General features: G+C 32.3%; 2 protein-coding genes across 2 annotated transcripts; one reads left to right on the top strand and one right to left on the bottom strand.

The window, feature by feature from the left end:
* Positions 1 to 4,833: 4,833 nt before the first annotated feature.
* Positions 4,834 to 6,259, bottom strand: LOC149375865 (uncharacterized). The gene is made up of 4 exons (XM_089597184.1): positions 5,843 to 6,259; positions 5,543 to 5,602; positions 4,955 to 5,029; positions 4,834 to 4,890 (listed from the first exon to the last, which is right to left on the bottom strand). The coding sequence occupies exons 1-4, from the start codon at positions 6,257 to 6,259 to the stop codon at positions 4,834 to 4,836; spliced, it is 609 nt and encodes a 202-aa protein (XP_089453310.1).
* A 224-nt stretch (positions 6,260 to 6,483) lies between these two features.
* LOC106644911 (uncharacterized) lies at positions 6,484 to 11,484 on the top strand. Its single transcript, XM_089597178.1, has 7 exons — positions 6,484 to 6,498; positions 7,001 to 7,182; positions 7,839 to 8,042; positions 8,990 to 9,180; positions 9,278 to 9,561; positions 9,647 to 9,906; positions 11,310 to 11,484. Exons 1-7 carry the CDS (start codon positions 6,484 to 6,486, stop codon positions 11,482 to 11,484), a joined length of 1,311 nt encoding a protein of 436 aa, XP_089453304.1.
* Positions 11,485 to 12,508: the final 1,024 nt, after the last annotated feature.

Here is a 12,508-nt window from a genome sequence, read left to right as displayed (position 1 = left end):
ACAGCTATTTCCAAATAAACTACGTGACATGAATAAATATCCTCTAAAAATAGCACTGATACCTCGCCCACCTTTCCTAAACTTTGATAGGGATTCAAACGGTCATCCTATAAAAATAAATGGTTCAGACTACGGCGTTGTCAAGGAAATTTCAAGTCTCATGAACTTTACCATAGATTGGATTTCTCCTAATATCTTAGGATATGGAGAGCCTATCAGCAAAAATAATTCAAATTCTCTTTTGAGTATGATTATTGGAAGTGAAATAGATTACAGTGGTAATCAGCTTTACTTGCATATCGCTTATAAGAAAAATGAACTTCATAAAGGTGAAAGAAGTATAGTGACATGGGTCGATGACTTTGTAGCCTTAGTACCTGTTTATCCAGCTAAATTATGGCCACTTCGCTTAAATACATTTTATATATATTTAGCAGTATTAGTTCAAATAAGCTTTATGCATTTACTAGCTAAAGTATTCAAATTCGATATTTGTTTCTGGAAACCGCATTACATTCTGCAAATATTGATGGGTAACACTGTACCTAAACTACCTATCCAATTTGTGGAAAGAATGGTTTTCATATTTTTGTTTATTTTATCTCATCAGTACTCAACGCATTTATATGCTAAATTGGCTGGGATGCAATTGAACGATTTAGGTGAAGGTCCTTTTGAGATGCTAGCAGATTTAGAAAAACATAACATAATTTTAGAAACACATCCAAACCACATAAATATAACGTTTGATGGAGCAAAAGGTATTCTACAACGTTTACGAAAAAACGTCAAATTAGTTGATGATTCAATGGACTGTCCAGCTCGAATATTGAAGTATAAGAATGTAGCGTGCTTGATAGATAAATCAGTAGCTGAAGCCAACGTTTACATGAATAGTCGTTACGGGCCACCAAAAATGAAAATTCTAACACATGTTTTTTGGAGTGGACCAAAGGGTTACATTTTTTCCGAAGCTTCTCCTTACGTTCCGGAGTTCAATCGGTTACTTCAGTCAATTAAGGAGAATGCGTTGTGGTCTACGTACAACATTTACAATAGAGATCCATTAAAACGTTTATTTTCTACCTCTGATACATCAGATAGTCTTCTGTGTAGTAAACTGATTACAACTTGGTGTTTAGGATGTGCAATATCATGTGGTGCCTTTGTTGTTGAACTCATTGTAAAGTGTATAAAGTAATGATTATAACAATTTTTAAGCATCTGTTGGATCATAATTATATACTTTGAATTGTTTTTATGTTCTTTAAGGAAAATTTTTGTAATTACAGGAGCAATAGTATAAACCACAGATACAATAATCATCTGACATTATTAAAGTCTTTGTGGAATCGTATAGATTTACAGTGACAACATTCACTGTGTCGAAACCAATAAAATTTGTTTTCTTAAATAAATGTGAAGGAATTTATATAGAATTTTTATTTGACAAAATTTTGAAAATATGCAACAATTACAAACTAACTAACTATGTATTTTTCATGCTCTTAATTTAAAGTACAGTAATTCCAATAGTTGTGAAAACACTTATCATAAAATTTTTATTTTCTACAAGAATTCATGTTTTTGCCTGTCTATTATAGCCTAGTTTTAATCAATTTATGAAAATGTAGAGCAGGGAGAGGCAATCGGAGCGCTTTTACACAGCCTTATTTTTCAAACACTATTAACGGAAAGATATTATATGTATGGTAATAAAAAAAAATATAAATGGTATCCAAATAACTTACAAACAAATAAAAAAATATTTCATTTTTCCACCTGCACTTGAACACATTTAAAAAAATTAAAAACCAAAGTGACTAACAGATTAGAAAAAGTGGAACAATTGGAGCGATTCGCGTGGGGCATTCGGAGCGGTTTTATAGTTAATTTTTCTTTTTTTTAACAACTTGACATAAAAGTCACATTACTTTCTTGATTACTGAATTACAAATAATTTGGTATACAAATAATACAGACGCAGTTTTTATAAGTAAGAAACAAGTTGTCTTTCATCACGGCTACATTTCTTTTTTTGAGGTTAGAGCAGGCAAAACAAACGTTACAAAACCACTTCAATTACCCCTCAAAAACCACTCCGATTGCTCCTTTTTAAAATTATTAATTCTGGAAAAATTTGTTGAAATTTTTATTAAAATTCTTTATAAAAATTAAGCGAATATATTAACTTACTAACATATAAAGCAAAGTCGCTAAAACTGTTGTAATCACTAACCGAAAAAACTACTTAATCGATTTTGCTGAAATTTTGCATACTGATTCTTGATGATTCCGAGATGGTTTTCGCATAGTTTTTCTCTTGAAAAAGTTGATAACAATAGCGATAAATAAGCTCAAAGTTTTGCTAAAATAAGCTAGTTTTGCGCTTTAGTTCAGTGGGATCTGCTAGGCGGCGTCAAGGTAAAATTCAAGCCACCCGCAGTCAAAGATAGTAAAGAGTGGTTATAAAACACCCCATCGATTTGACAAATATCATAGTCGATCATCGGCACTACACTAACGTCAGCTGGGCATTCCGGCTACCAATGACACTCATCTTTTTTGGGCAAGTGAAAAACATTGAATTTAACCCCAGATCGCCAAAATAACCGAGGTGGAATACCAGGAGACATGTCTAGTCAGATCACAACCTGCTTCAGAGTTTTATAGCCGTTTATCCATCCGACCTGGTGCCATCAGAAAATTTTCTACTTCAAATGCGAGCCGGGAAAGCCAGCCCTGAAGAGTATGGACAGCCATAAATGGCCTTCTTAATGGTCATCCTAACGGCATATCTACAGAAAAGGTATTCTCCAGGCCCACTTTCCTGACTAACTATCAGCGGTCGGTTATCCGGGGAACGACCTGAAGACGAGATATTTTTTGGTCAGCGGCGTACCTCCCTCATGTACGGTCTTCATACACAGAGACTCCTCAAGGTACATACTTTTTGAATGTTACTTCGGTAATACTGTCTAGTAATTAGACGTGAGCGGAACCCAACAAATTAATTTATATTTTTGACTAGTAATATGTGTAGATCTACATTAATTTGTAAGAATAGTTTAAAATTTTTCAGAGTTAAATAGTTTCTAACAATCAGTTATTTAAGGATTTCTAACCTCCCATTTTCATTTTTTTAACCAATAGTTCTCATGACCATGGGCAAACTGCATCTTTTTTTTTATAACGATTTGTAATTAAAATAATATGTAACCAAACTATTTTTATGTATTAAACAACGCGATACATATACAGCATTGTATGCATCATTTATTTTACTAGTTTACATTATAATATCTTCTTATAAAGTGACAAAGCATCACAAAAAAAACCCTAAAAATGATGCAAAAGCAACTTTTATTTTTACTAAACAATTTATTAATTTAATTTTAAATTTAAATTACGATGATTACTTTAATCTATTGCATCTTCATGACATGTATAATCAGACTAGGTAGACATATAACATAGGACCAACTCGAGTTAGTTTTCATTTTTCTTTTTTTAAACATGTTTTCATTGTCAAAATGCATTTTTTCGTGGAAGTATCCTTTTTTTGGGGCCGCTTAAAAGTATATGGCAATATTTTGTATTTCTTGAGAATTCCATGGTATTTCAAAGTGCGAATCGCATTGCCTATAAAAGTACAGGAAAAATGTTTTGAATAATTTTAAGCAAGCCTATACTTATTAAATTTATGACATAAGTGTGCTTTTGAAACTAACTATCTTTGTAACTCTTACATTCTAAATAAGAATGTAAATCATCAATATTATTCTATTTTGATACATTTATATAGTATAATTTTTATAAACATGTTTTCTGATGCTAAAACAATTTTCATATTATTTATTATTATTATTATTGTCATTGTTATTATTATTATTTTTTTTTTTTTTATAAAAGAAATATTGGAAACGTATCTAAGGAACTGCACTGTGAACATTTCAGTTTATTCAGAAATAAAACGCAATTAATTATATATGAACGTGTTTTAAAAGGCTGTATATGAAACGTTGAAACATTTACAGATTTTTTAGCCTTGTTAATATCTTTTTTCGCCTTCGGGTGGGTTTGGGAGGCTGGTACTTCCTCGGGCGAAAAAGCAGTTTTCCGGAACTCGTTCGAAAAGTCTCCTTTACGAACCTCGTTACGTCCCTCGCCTTCGGCTCGGGCCGCAAACCTCTCGGGCCGCAAACAGAGACTTTTCAAACTCGTAGGAAAACTACCATTTCACAATAGTGTGCGAAAAATGGATGTTTTCCGCACTGGTATTAGTGTGGAAAATCGATTTTCCCACATAGTGTGCAACTAAGGTGTGCGGCAAAGGTTTTTGTCGCACAGTGTGTGGAAAAAGTGTGCGGCAAAGGTTTTTAACGCACAGTGTAAGAAAAAGGTGTGTGGAAAAGGTTTGGCCACACACCGGAAAAAATTTTGCTACACACTGGAAATCAAAATTCAAACCTATTTTGTACCTATTTTCCTCACACATTGCGAAAAAACTTGTACGCAACTCGTGCGGGACGATTTCCCGCACTCGTGTGATGGACTCGCACTCATGGCCGGTGACGGTAACTCGTACCTTGCGATCACACTCGTGCTACGCACTCGTGTGCTCAACTGGTACTCGTTCCCGTCAACTCCGGCACTCGTGTGAGTCAATCACTACTCGTGCGAGAAATTGTCTTTTTCGCACTTGTTACGTAAATAACTATTTTAATCTTGATATTGAACAAAAGCCTTTTCAACTACTTAAACGATAAATTAAACTTCATTTAATTTTACTAATTTTCAATTGAATTGGTCATCAGATGAGTTTAAAACACTTTAACTATCCTGGACTTGAAATAATATAACCAAGTATGTAGTTATAGACCCTGCAATCTAAAAATCCTCACTGAAGTTGGAAATGGATTTTACTCATTTGAATAGTTTAATGGATACCTACTGACATCAATAACGACTCATCTAATGAAATAAGGCTAAATACTGTAAATTTGACATCAGCATGTAATGAAAATGAAGAAAATAGATGCAGCTAAAATAAAATAAATAATTAACTATTAAATCCAAATTTTTATGAATGAGAATCAAACAATAAACGTAGAAAAAATAACCTTCTTTATTAACTTCTTATTATTTGTATGGACCAAACATGAGTTGATAATCATACTTGTTTCCTTGCTCTGGAGGATCGTCAAATTAAACATTACTTTTTTTTTAATGTAACAATGGATGTGAAAAAATTTATTGTTCTGTATAGTACCTCCGAAACAATCGCGCTGACTGATGTAGTCAATAACAAAAGTATGACAACGTTATGAATCCAGTAGAAGAAAAAATGGGCGAAATCTATTATTAATATTTTTGAATGTCCAATAATTATTGGTTCAGCGATGAGATAAGCCACTATAACTAGTGCCATGAAAAAATTTAACAAACTTAATAACAACGGGTAAGAGTAAAAGTTTGACAAACTCCTAGAAGTCTCATATAGGAGAGAGTACTGTTCATGTATATCATTGACTTTGTTTACCATCAATTCGAAATTATTTGTCGGAAGAGACTTGATCTCGCAGTCCAGAGCCAATAATCTCTGTGTGACATTTTTTAGGCTGTTGTTAATGTTTTCAAATAGTTTTTTCATTATGTTCAAAACCACGATGTATTGTACAAATGTGCTTTTAATGATAAAAACACTGAAAAGCTGGGACGAAAAGTAGAGTAAGTGCTCCTTTTGTCTCGAAATGGTTATCCACGACAATACATTAAGAGTCCAATGAACGACAATTGTAGGCTTCATTTTTCTTGTAATGAAACAAATTGAATCATTCACTTCGTAATCAATATTGTTGGACCAGTCAGTCATTGAACTTATCGTGTTGGCGATGGCAAGTAGCTTTTCTCTGTGAGCAATAAACGCAGCTAAAATAGAAACAACTGACAAGAGAGTCAAAATGTCAGCAAGGGAATCCATCACTCTGTCGAATTTCACGCTGCCCGTATAGCCAGTTTTGGAGAAGCACAAGATGAAAAAAGTATTCAGAACGGATAGCATTACAATTGGGAATACATTATAAAAGACACAATACTGGGATTTTGAAAATCTAAATTTCTCTGCCGTATTTCTTTTTGTCGATTCTACGGTCAAGTTCAATGGGGCTGTGCCCAAAGCTTTGAAGTAATAAAACAAACAAGTGAAGAATAATTTACATCTCGTTGATCTACTTATTTTGATGATTTTAATATCCATTCTTTAAAAAAATATCCACAAATTATTGGAGTTGCTAGTATCTTCCAAAATTTGTTGCTGTAGAGCATTATTTCTTAATACTTTTACGTAGAACCTCAATGTCGATAGTAGAAACATTTAATAAAATTTCATTATTGATTGAAAAAATATCGATATTACGCCACTTGGCAGCCTTCCTATAACATTACTCAACAGTACTTATCATAGAGGAAGATATTGCCATAATGTACCTTTCTCATGTAATTTATTTAATGTTTAAAAAACCTTTTTACAATAATAAGATAATTAAAATCGCACATTCATTACTTTCTAACGGTCAATGTGTAAATTTGGTTTGAAAGTATACTGGCACTGCTAGTAAAAATAAAGATAATACATTCTTGAAACAAGTAATTACTCGAATAATCAGCACTAGGCTCGTTCTCCTCTGTGGCACCAAGCGTATCGGGGTGACAAAGTTTTCACACCTTACGGTGTCACTCGTGGCCAGGCACTTTAGGTGGCTTACGGTTATGTCCATTATTTAGAGCAGCCGACTGCGTATTCCGCTCTTTGGGAGCGTATCGTGCCTTCAAAACTTTTGCCTCAGTGTCTTGTGTACTCACGTGCCGAGAACACAGTCCAGTTTTCTATGAATTATTTTTCATACTTTTTTTTGTTTGCTTATAAATTTTTCCATCCACTGCTGATATGATTTTCTACTTGTTTTTGTTTTTTTCCACGAGTGACGTATTTTCGCAGGAATGTTACGACGATGGTAATGAATTTTGTATCGATCAGAATGACATTTTATCGGGCGATCTGTTACCTGGATCGTTTTTATTTATGGATCAATACTACCACGAAAACAAGTCAAGAAAAGTGAATACATCGATTACCGACGGTTCTTTCGTCAAGGCTTTAGATGAAATGGATTATCACAGGTAAATACGATTTAATAAGTTAATGTTTAAAACTCCAACATCAATAGTCAAATTAGGAGTCATTTAGTCAACGGTGATTTACTTTCACGTGCATTGTATTTCAAGTTGAAAGTAAATTCTAGGATCAGTAACTAGTAGGGATGAAATAAAATTTCTTTTTTCAAACACATTAAAACAATTAGTATTATATACATCATTAAATCAGTAAAATACTATCCGACTGTGATATGTGAAATTTTAAGAACCAGAAGAGGATGACGTAGTTACGGTATTTGAATAAATAAAATTAAAAGTGACTGGAGGAAAGTTGACGATGCATATATTTCTAATGTATAAATTTGTGATTTTTGTACTTATTAAAGTTAAAATATTATAAAATCTACGAGTAATAGCAGTCTCTTTATTTACATGTAAACTTTGGGAGTCTTGTGTTGGATGCTCTATAATTTTAACCATCTATAACAGTAAAAATCGTTAAAAATATACCTGAATAACGCTTCGATTCCATAGTTTGTAATTTTTTATGGTGTTTTTGGTCCTAAGCTTTACTAATTTTTAAGGCTGTTAGTGTAGCATTTGATTTTCTAAAAACTCCACTCTTACATCCAATGTTTCATTTTGTACGCATAATTTTTTTGAACATTCTTTTTTCATAGAAAAAGAATGAACGAATTCTTGTGCCATGGTTATGTGGCAGAAGAAATTTTCAAAGAATTCGGTGCGATGCAAAGAGTCAAACGTAAAAATGAGGTAGGGCCAGAAGATACACTTCCTGATATTTTGGGAGAGCAAAACGTGACTGTTCATGACAAGCTGCTTTCCGATGAAGGAAGTTCCAAGTATAAAGACTGGTTGCACAGGTAGGATTCAAAAATTAAAATTTCCTGAACAATTTTTTTGATGCGTTGAAATTTAATATGGTGCACTCCTTATAAAAATGTTACCTACGACATCAGCACATTATTTCCTTTATTTTTTTTTGTTATTATATTAATAAAAAAAAAAATTTGACTCAGAAAAATCCAAGCTGTTTGAGCCAGCAGTTGACTGTACAATAAAATAGTCTTTCGGTGCAAGACTTTTTTCATATTTTCATTTATATATTTGCTTAAAACTCTTCTTAATATTAAATACTACTTTAATGAATAATACCTGATTTTAGATTTTGCGCGGAACAATATTTCATCTTTTAATAACGTGACAGATTTAATTTTTGATAATATAATTCCAGTAATTTTTAATCAACCTAAATGTATAAATACTGTGCATATAGTTACAGTTGTACGAGTTTTTTGACGACAACTAAAAAAGTTATGTACTTGAAAGTAAAAAAAATGACATACCATTCCTACTATTTTCGATTAAATGATATGTTAAGCTGTCATAAAAATATATACTTAAAACTTCACAGGTTTTAAAATTTAATTGTAATCTGTAGGCTGAGTTAACTTTTTTAAAAAATTTACTTTAGTAAAAATAATACAACCAGTAAAAGATAATTGATTAATAACGTACATTTAAGTCCTTCACATTAACCACTGCATCTTTTTAAAACTCGATACAGTCATAATTTACTTATTACATTTTCGTTAGTTTTGTGCTTCAAAATTTGAATTGAACTGCTTGTCTCATACAATATCCTTGCTATAAAATCTAATGCTACAAACCTGATTTTTTCCTAACAAATGTTCCACTAATCTAAAAGTTTCATAGTCAGATTTTTCATGTTGCATCAAATGACTTCCGAAAAATTAAAGTACCTGTAAGTCCTACTGAAAAACCATGTAAATTTCTTAACATATTCCAGAACAACAACGTTGGACGACATATACCGACATTACAATCCTCATAAAAAAATAATGAAAAAACAAGAGGTTCACGAGGATCCTGAATTTGATGACTTCCAGGAGTTTGAAGGCGAGTTGACTGGCTATACCATGCCAGCTGTATCTTCCGGAAAGATGGGAAGACCTGGAGGTTATTATTTAGAATGCATACGTAAAAAATTAACAATGCACACAAAGTATAAGTACAATTACTTGAAGGATAAAAATAGAAACGAAGTAATGTAGATTGATCTATCTGAATGCGTTAGATCACCTTGTCCCCGCTGGAACGGGCTATGGCTACCCAAGTTACAGTCAACCGTCTCATTATCAGCCACCACCGCATCATCCACCCCCGGACTTCTCGCCAATGGTTCACGAGCAGCACATTTACTTGTCACACGAGGAAGAAGATGAAGAATACTATCCACATCATTCAGTGGGGAAAAGCAAGGGTGAACTGACCGTGAAGGATTTTTTTGAAATCGCCTTAACTGCTCTTGCTTTTCTTGCCTTTGGGCTCTTTATCATTCAGCTGCTCATGAGTATTACGGTAATTCATAAAGATGCACGGCAGCAACATATAAGGGTAAATTTTTTACTTTTTTATTTTTAATTTTTTTTTTTTTTTTTCATAGAATCCAATGATGACGACTGTGATGAGTACGGTGCCAGACATAGATCAGCGCTTCAAACGCCAAGCATTTGATTCTCAGGCGCTGAGGTACAAAAACGACCAAGAATTAAACGAGCTAGCTCAGCGAGTGTTGCGCTCAATCGAAGCTGTACTTGTGGCCCAAGCAGACTCCGGAAAATGTCTGCGAAGGTTACTGTGTGAGGACAATCGCTTTTCCAGGGAAACGGAGGACGGTCGGCGCATCTGGATTCCCATCTGGAGGTATTTTGTTTTCTTTTACTCTGCTTCTGGTAATTGTTATCTAGTTTTTTTCGAAAAGCTTTGGGAATCGATGTATATTTTCAATAAATCTATCTAAAATTTAAAAAGGGGCACACGTTCTGGACAGTACCTTTTATTGTGGCCTTAAAAATTACTAATTCATAACAATAGTTATTGAAACAGCACGTAGTTTAAGAGCTAATAACAAATATGGCAGAACACAAGCCGATTGCTTGCAAGTTTACATGTATGAATTTGATTACATAGAATCGTAAGGGTATAGAGAAACAAAATATACCCGAGAAACAAACAAAATCTTGATATTTCATTTACAGATATTGTCACAACAAGAGGTTGAATATTTGTGAATTATCTAACATTCTTGTGTATTTTATAATTTTTTATGAGTTTTGAGTAAAAAAGGTAAGATTCAGTACGTATTTTTAGGCACGACTGCTTTACAGAATTATCTTATATCCTTACTAGAAGAAAAAGTGTAACCACCACTTATGAAGGAACGTAAATCGACTCTGCATCTGCAGAAAAAATGTAGATCTCAAATAAAAATATAACTTTTTACTACTAAAGGACACCCAACAGAAAGGTATTTTCATGTCTTCATAGTTGTAACTACACGTAGTTATAACGTTATAATTACACAGATTTGAAAAATCACTTTTTTTGATGTATCACAAAAAAATCGAGAACTTGGACGTATGGTATTAAACAGAAAGTTGTAGATCACAAAAAAAATGTTTTTTTCACTACAGTCTTAAATTATTTGCCATAATTAATTACTGTTTGTACTGGAAATATTGAAACTATCATAATAAAAACTGAGAATAACTTTCAGATAAAATATTTAGTCTAATAGGCTCTTGATAATTGCACATAAATTCATTCAAGAACATCTTTTTAACGCAAGACCACACATTTTACTAATAATAATATACTAAGATATAGAACAAAATCACAGTAATATTTAAAAAATGATGTTCTTTGTACATTAAATCTTTTTTTTTTTTATGTAAGAGCATTCGAATTGGATCAGGCAAGATTAGATTTTACCCTATTTTTCATGCGTAAAAATTTTGTTAAGAAAAGGTACCATACAGTAAATTAATTTGTAGCTAACCACGAATATTATTTTAACATTTCAATTTGTTTTATCCCAGGTAAATCATCAAATCATTTTTAATTACTACTAATATCAGAAAATCATAAAAATAGATAGGAACTGGTTGTAAAAAAAAATTTTTCACGTGTTTAAAATAAAAACTTGACCTGATTTCCAGTCATTAAAAAATCATAAAAATGTATATTTATCTCGTTTTTTGAAAAACTTTTTTATTCATTCCATCGTTTTGTTAACTTAAAAATTGAATGCTTGTGTCCCGTTACAGCTTAGGTATGAGCTGGGTGTCAGGACGAGTTTTGCTTCGTGATCGTTGGTCGGCTATGCTGGACTCTGTAAAGGCGTCCGTACTGGGGCTTGGCCAGGTTGACTGCGCTAGTCTTTATCCCGACTGCCAGCTTTGGCGGGAACGTGTGAAGAGACGTCGGCGCAGAAGAAAGTGATTTATTTCATCTTTCTAACCATTAAGTGGCAAATTATCATCCAAGACTAGTTTTTTGTTTATATATTTTTTTTCCGTACGACTTACATTTTGAATTTTAATTTATTATGCTCCATAGAAAAGTATAAAATATAGAATTTGTTAGTTTGATATGTTTAAGAATAAATCGATATTTTTAAAAAAATGTTTAGCTAATTAGAGGAATTTGAAGTCAATTTCAACATTAAAAATCGTATTTCTATCTTGGCCAGAAATAAAGCATAGAAAGGCTATAAAAACAAACTTTAAAGCTTCAAAACTATGTTGCTGATGAATAAGAATACTCAAACCTTGAAATCTTCTCAATTTATTTTCATGATTTGATGAAACAATATTTCAATTAAATTTGATTTTTGATTGTTTTTTTTTTTTTGCAAAAATCTGAAGTTATTTTATTTATGATTTTATTAAACTGGTTGTAAAACTTTTTGACTTATTTTTTGACGATTTGACTTCATTACTAAAACATTGGCTCAAAAATTCTACAACGAATAATGTTTAATGTTACTATTATATTTATAGTTATGATTATATTGAAGGATTTAGTGCGTCTTTTTTTAATTATCAGACCTGTGGAACAAATTTTCGTCATTTACACCTTGATAGTAGCTGAATTAATTGCAACTTTTTAAGAGTGAAAAGAAAGAATGGACTTTGAAACGCGTTTATCCATTGAGCAGAGTGCTGTATAAAAATACGAAATGTAAAATGAATGATCTGAGAAAAAAGCAGTCAATATAAGTCAAAGAATTCATATAAAATTTTTTTAAATTCATGATTTACCAACTTCCAATCGATTGAAATTCATTTTATGAAAATAAAAAAAAAAAAAAATAATCACGAGTTACAATAGTTCAAATCAATTATACGAATCATAAGCCCGCTCGACTTTCTCTTGTGGCCATGAAAATACGAGGATTTACTTGCTTTGGACCGCAATCCTCTGGAAACTCCCCGAAAAACACGTAACCGCAGAAACTATAGCT

Source organism: Copidosoma floridanum, unplaced genomic scaffold (assembly GCF_036245765.1).
Source record: "Copidosoma floridanum isolate Cflo_tuat_1 unplaced genomic scaffold, Cflo_Japanese_pri ptg000004l, whole genome shotgun sequence".
Classification (NCBI taxonomy): Eukaryota; Metazoa; Arthropoda; class Insecta; order Hymenoptera; family Encyrtidae; genus Copidosoma; species Copidosoma floridanum.
Note: the sequence above shows the minus strand (reverse complement) of the source record. Positions and strands in the feature narration are given on the sequence as shown.

Bases quoted from the DNA above. Each gene is read 5' to 3' on its own strand.
- LOC149375865 (XM_089597184.1), bottom strand. From the start codon at position 6,259: ATGGATATTAAAATCATCAAAATAAGTAGATCAACGAGATGTAAATTA. The intron at 5,603-5,842 runs GTGAATGATTCA...AATGTCACACAG, and splicing joins CCAACAATATTGATTACGAA to AGATTATTGGCTCTGGACTG. The intron at 5,030-5,542 runs GTAAACAAAGTC...CATCTATTTTCT, and splicing joins CAAATAATTTCGAATTGATG to TCATTTTCATTACATGCTGA.
- LOC106644911 (XM_089597178.1), top strand. The intron at 9,181-9,277 runs GTAAAAAATTAA...TGAATGCGTTAG, and splicing joins TTATTATTTAGAATGCATAC to ATCACCTTGTCCCCGCTGGA. The intron at 9,562-9,646 runs GTAATTCATAAA...TTTTTTTCATAG, and splicing joins AGCTGCTCATGAGTATTACG to AATCCAATGATGACGACTGT.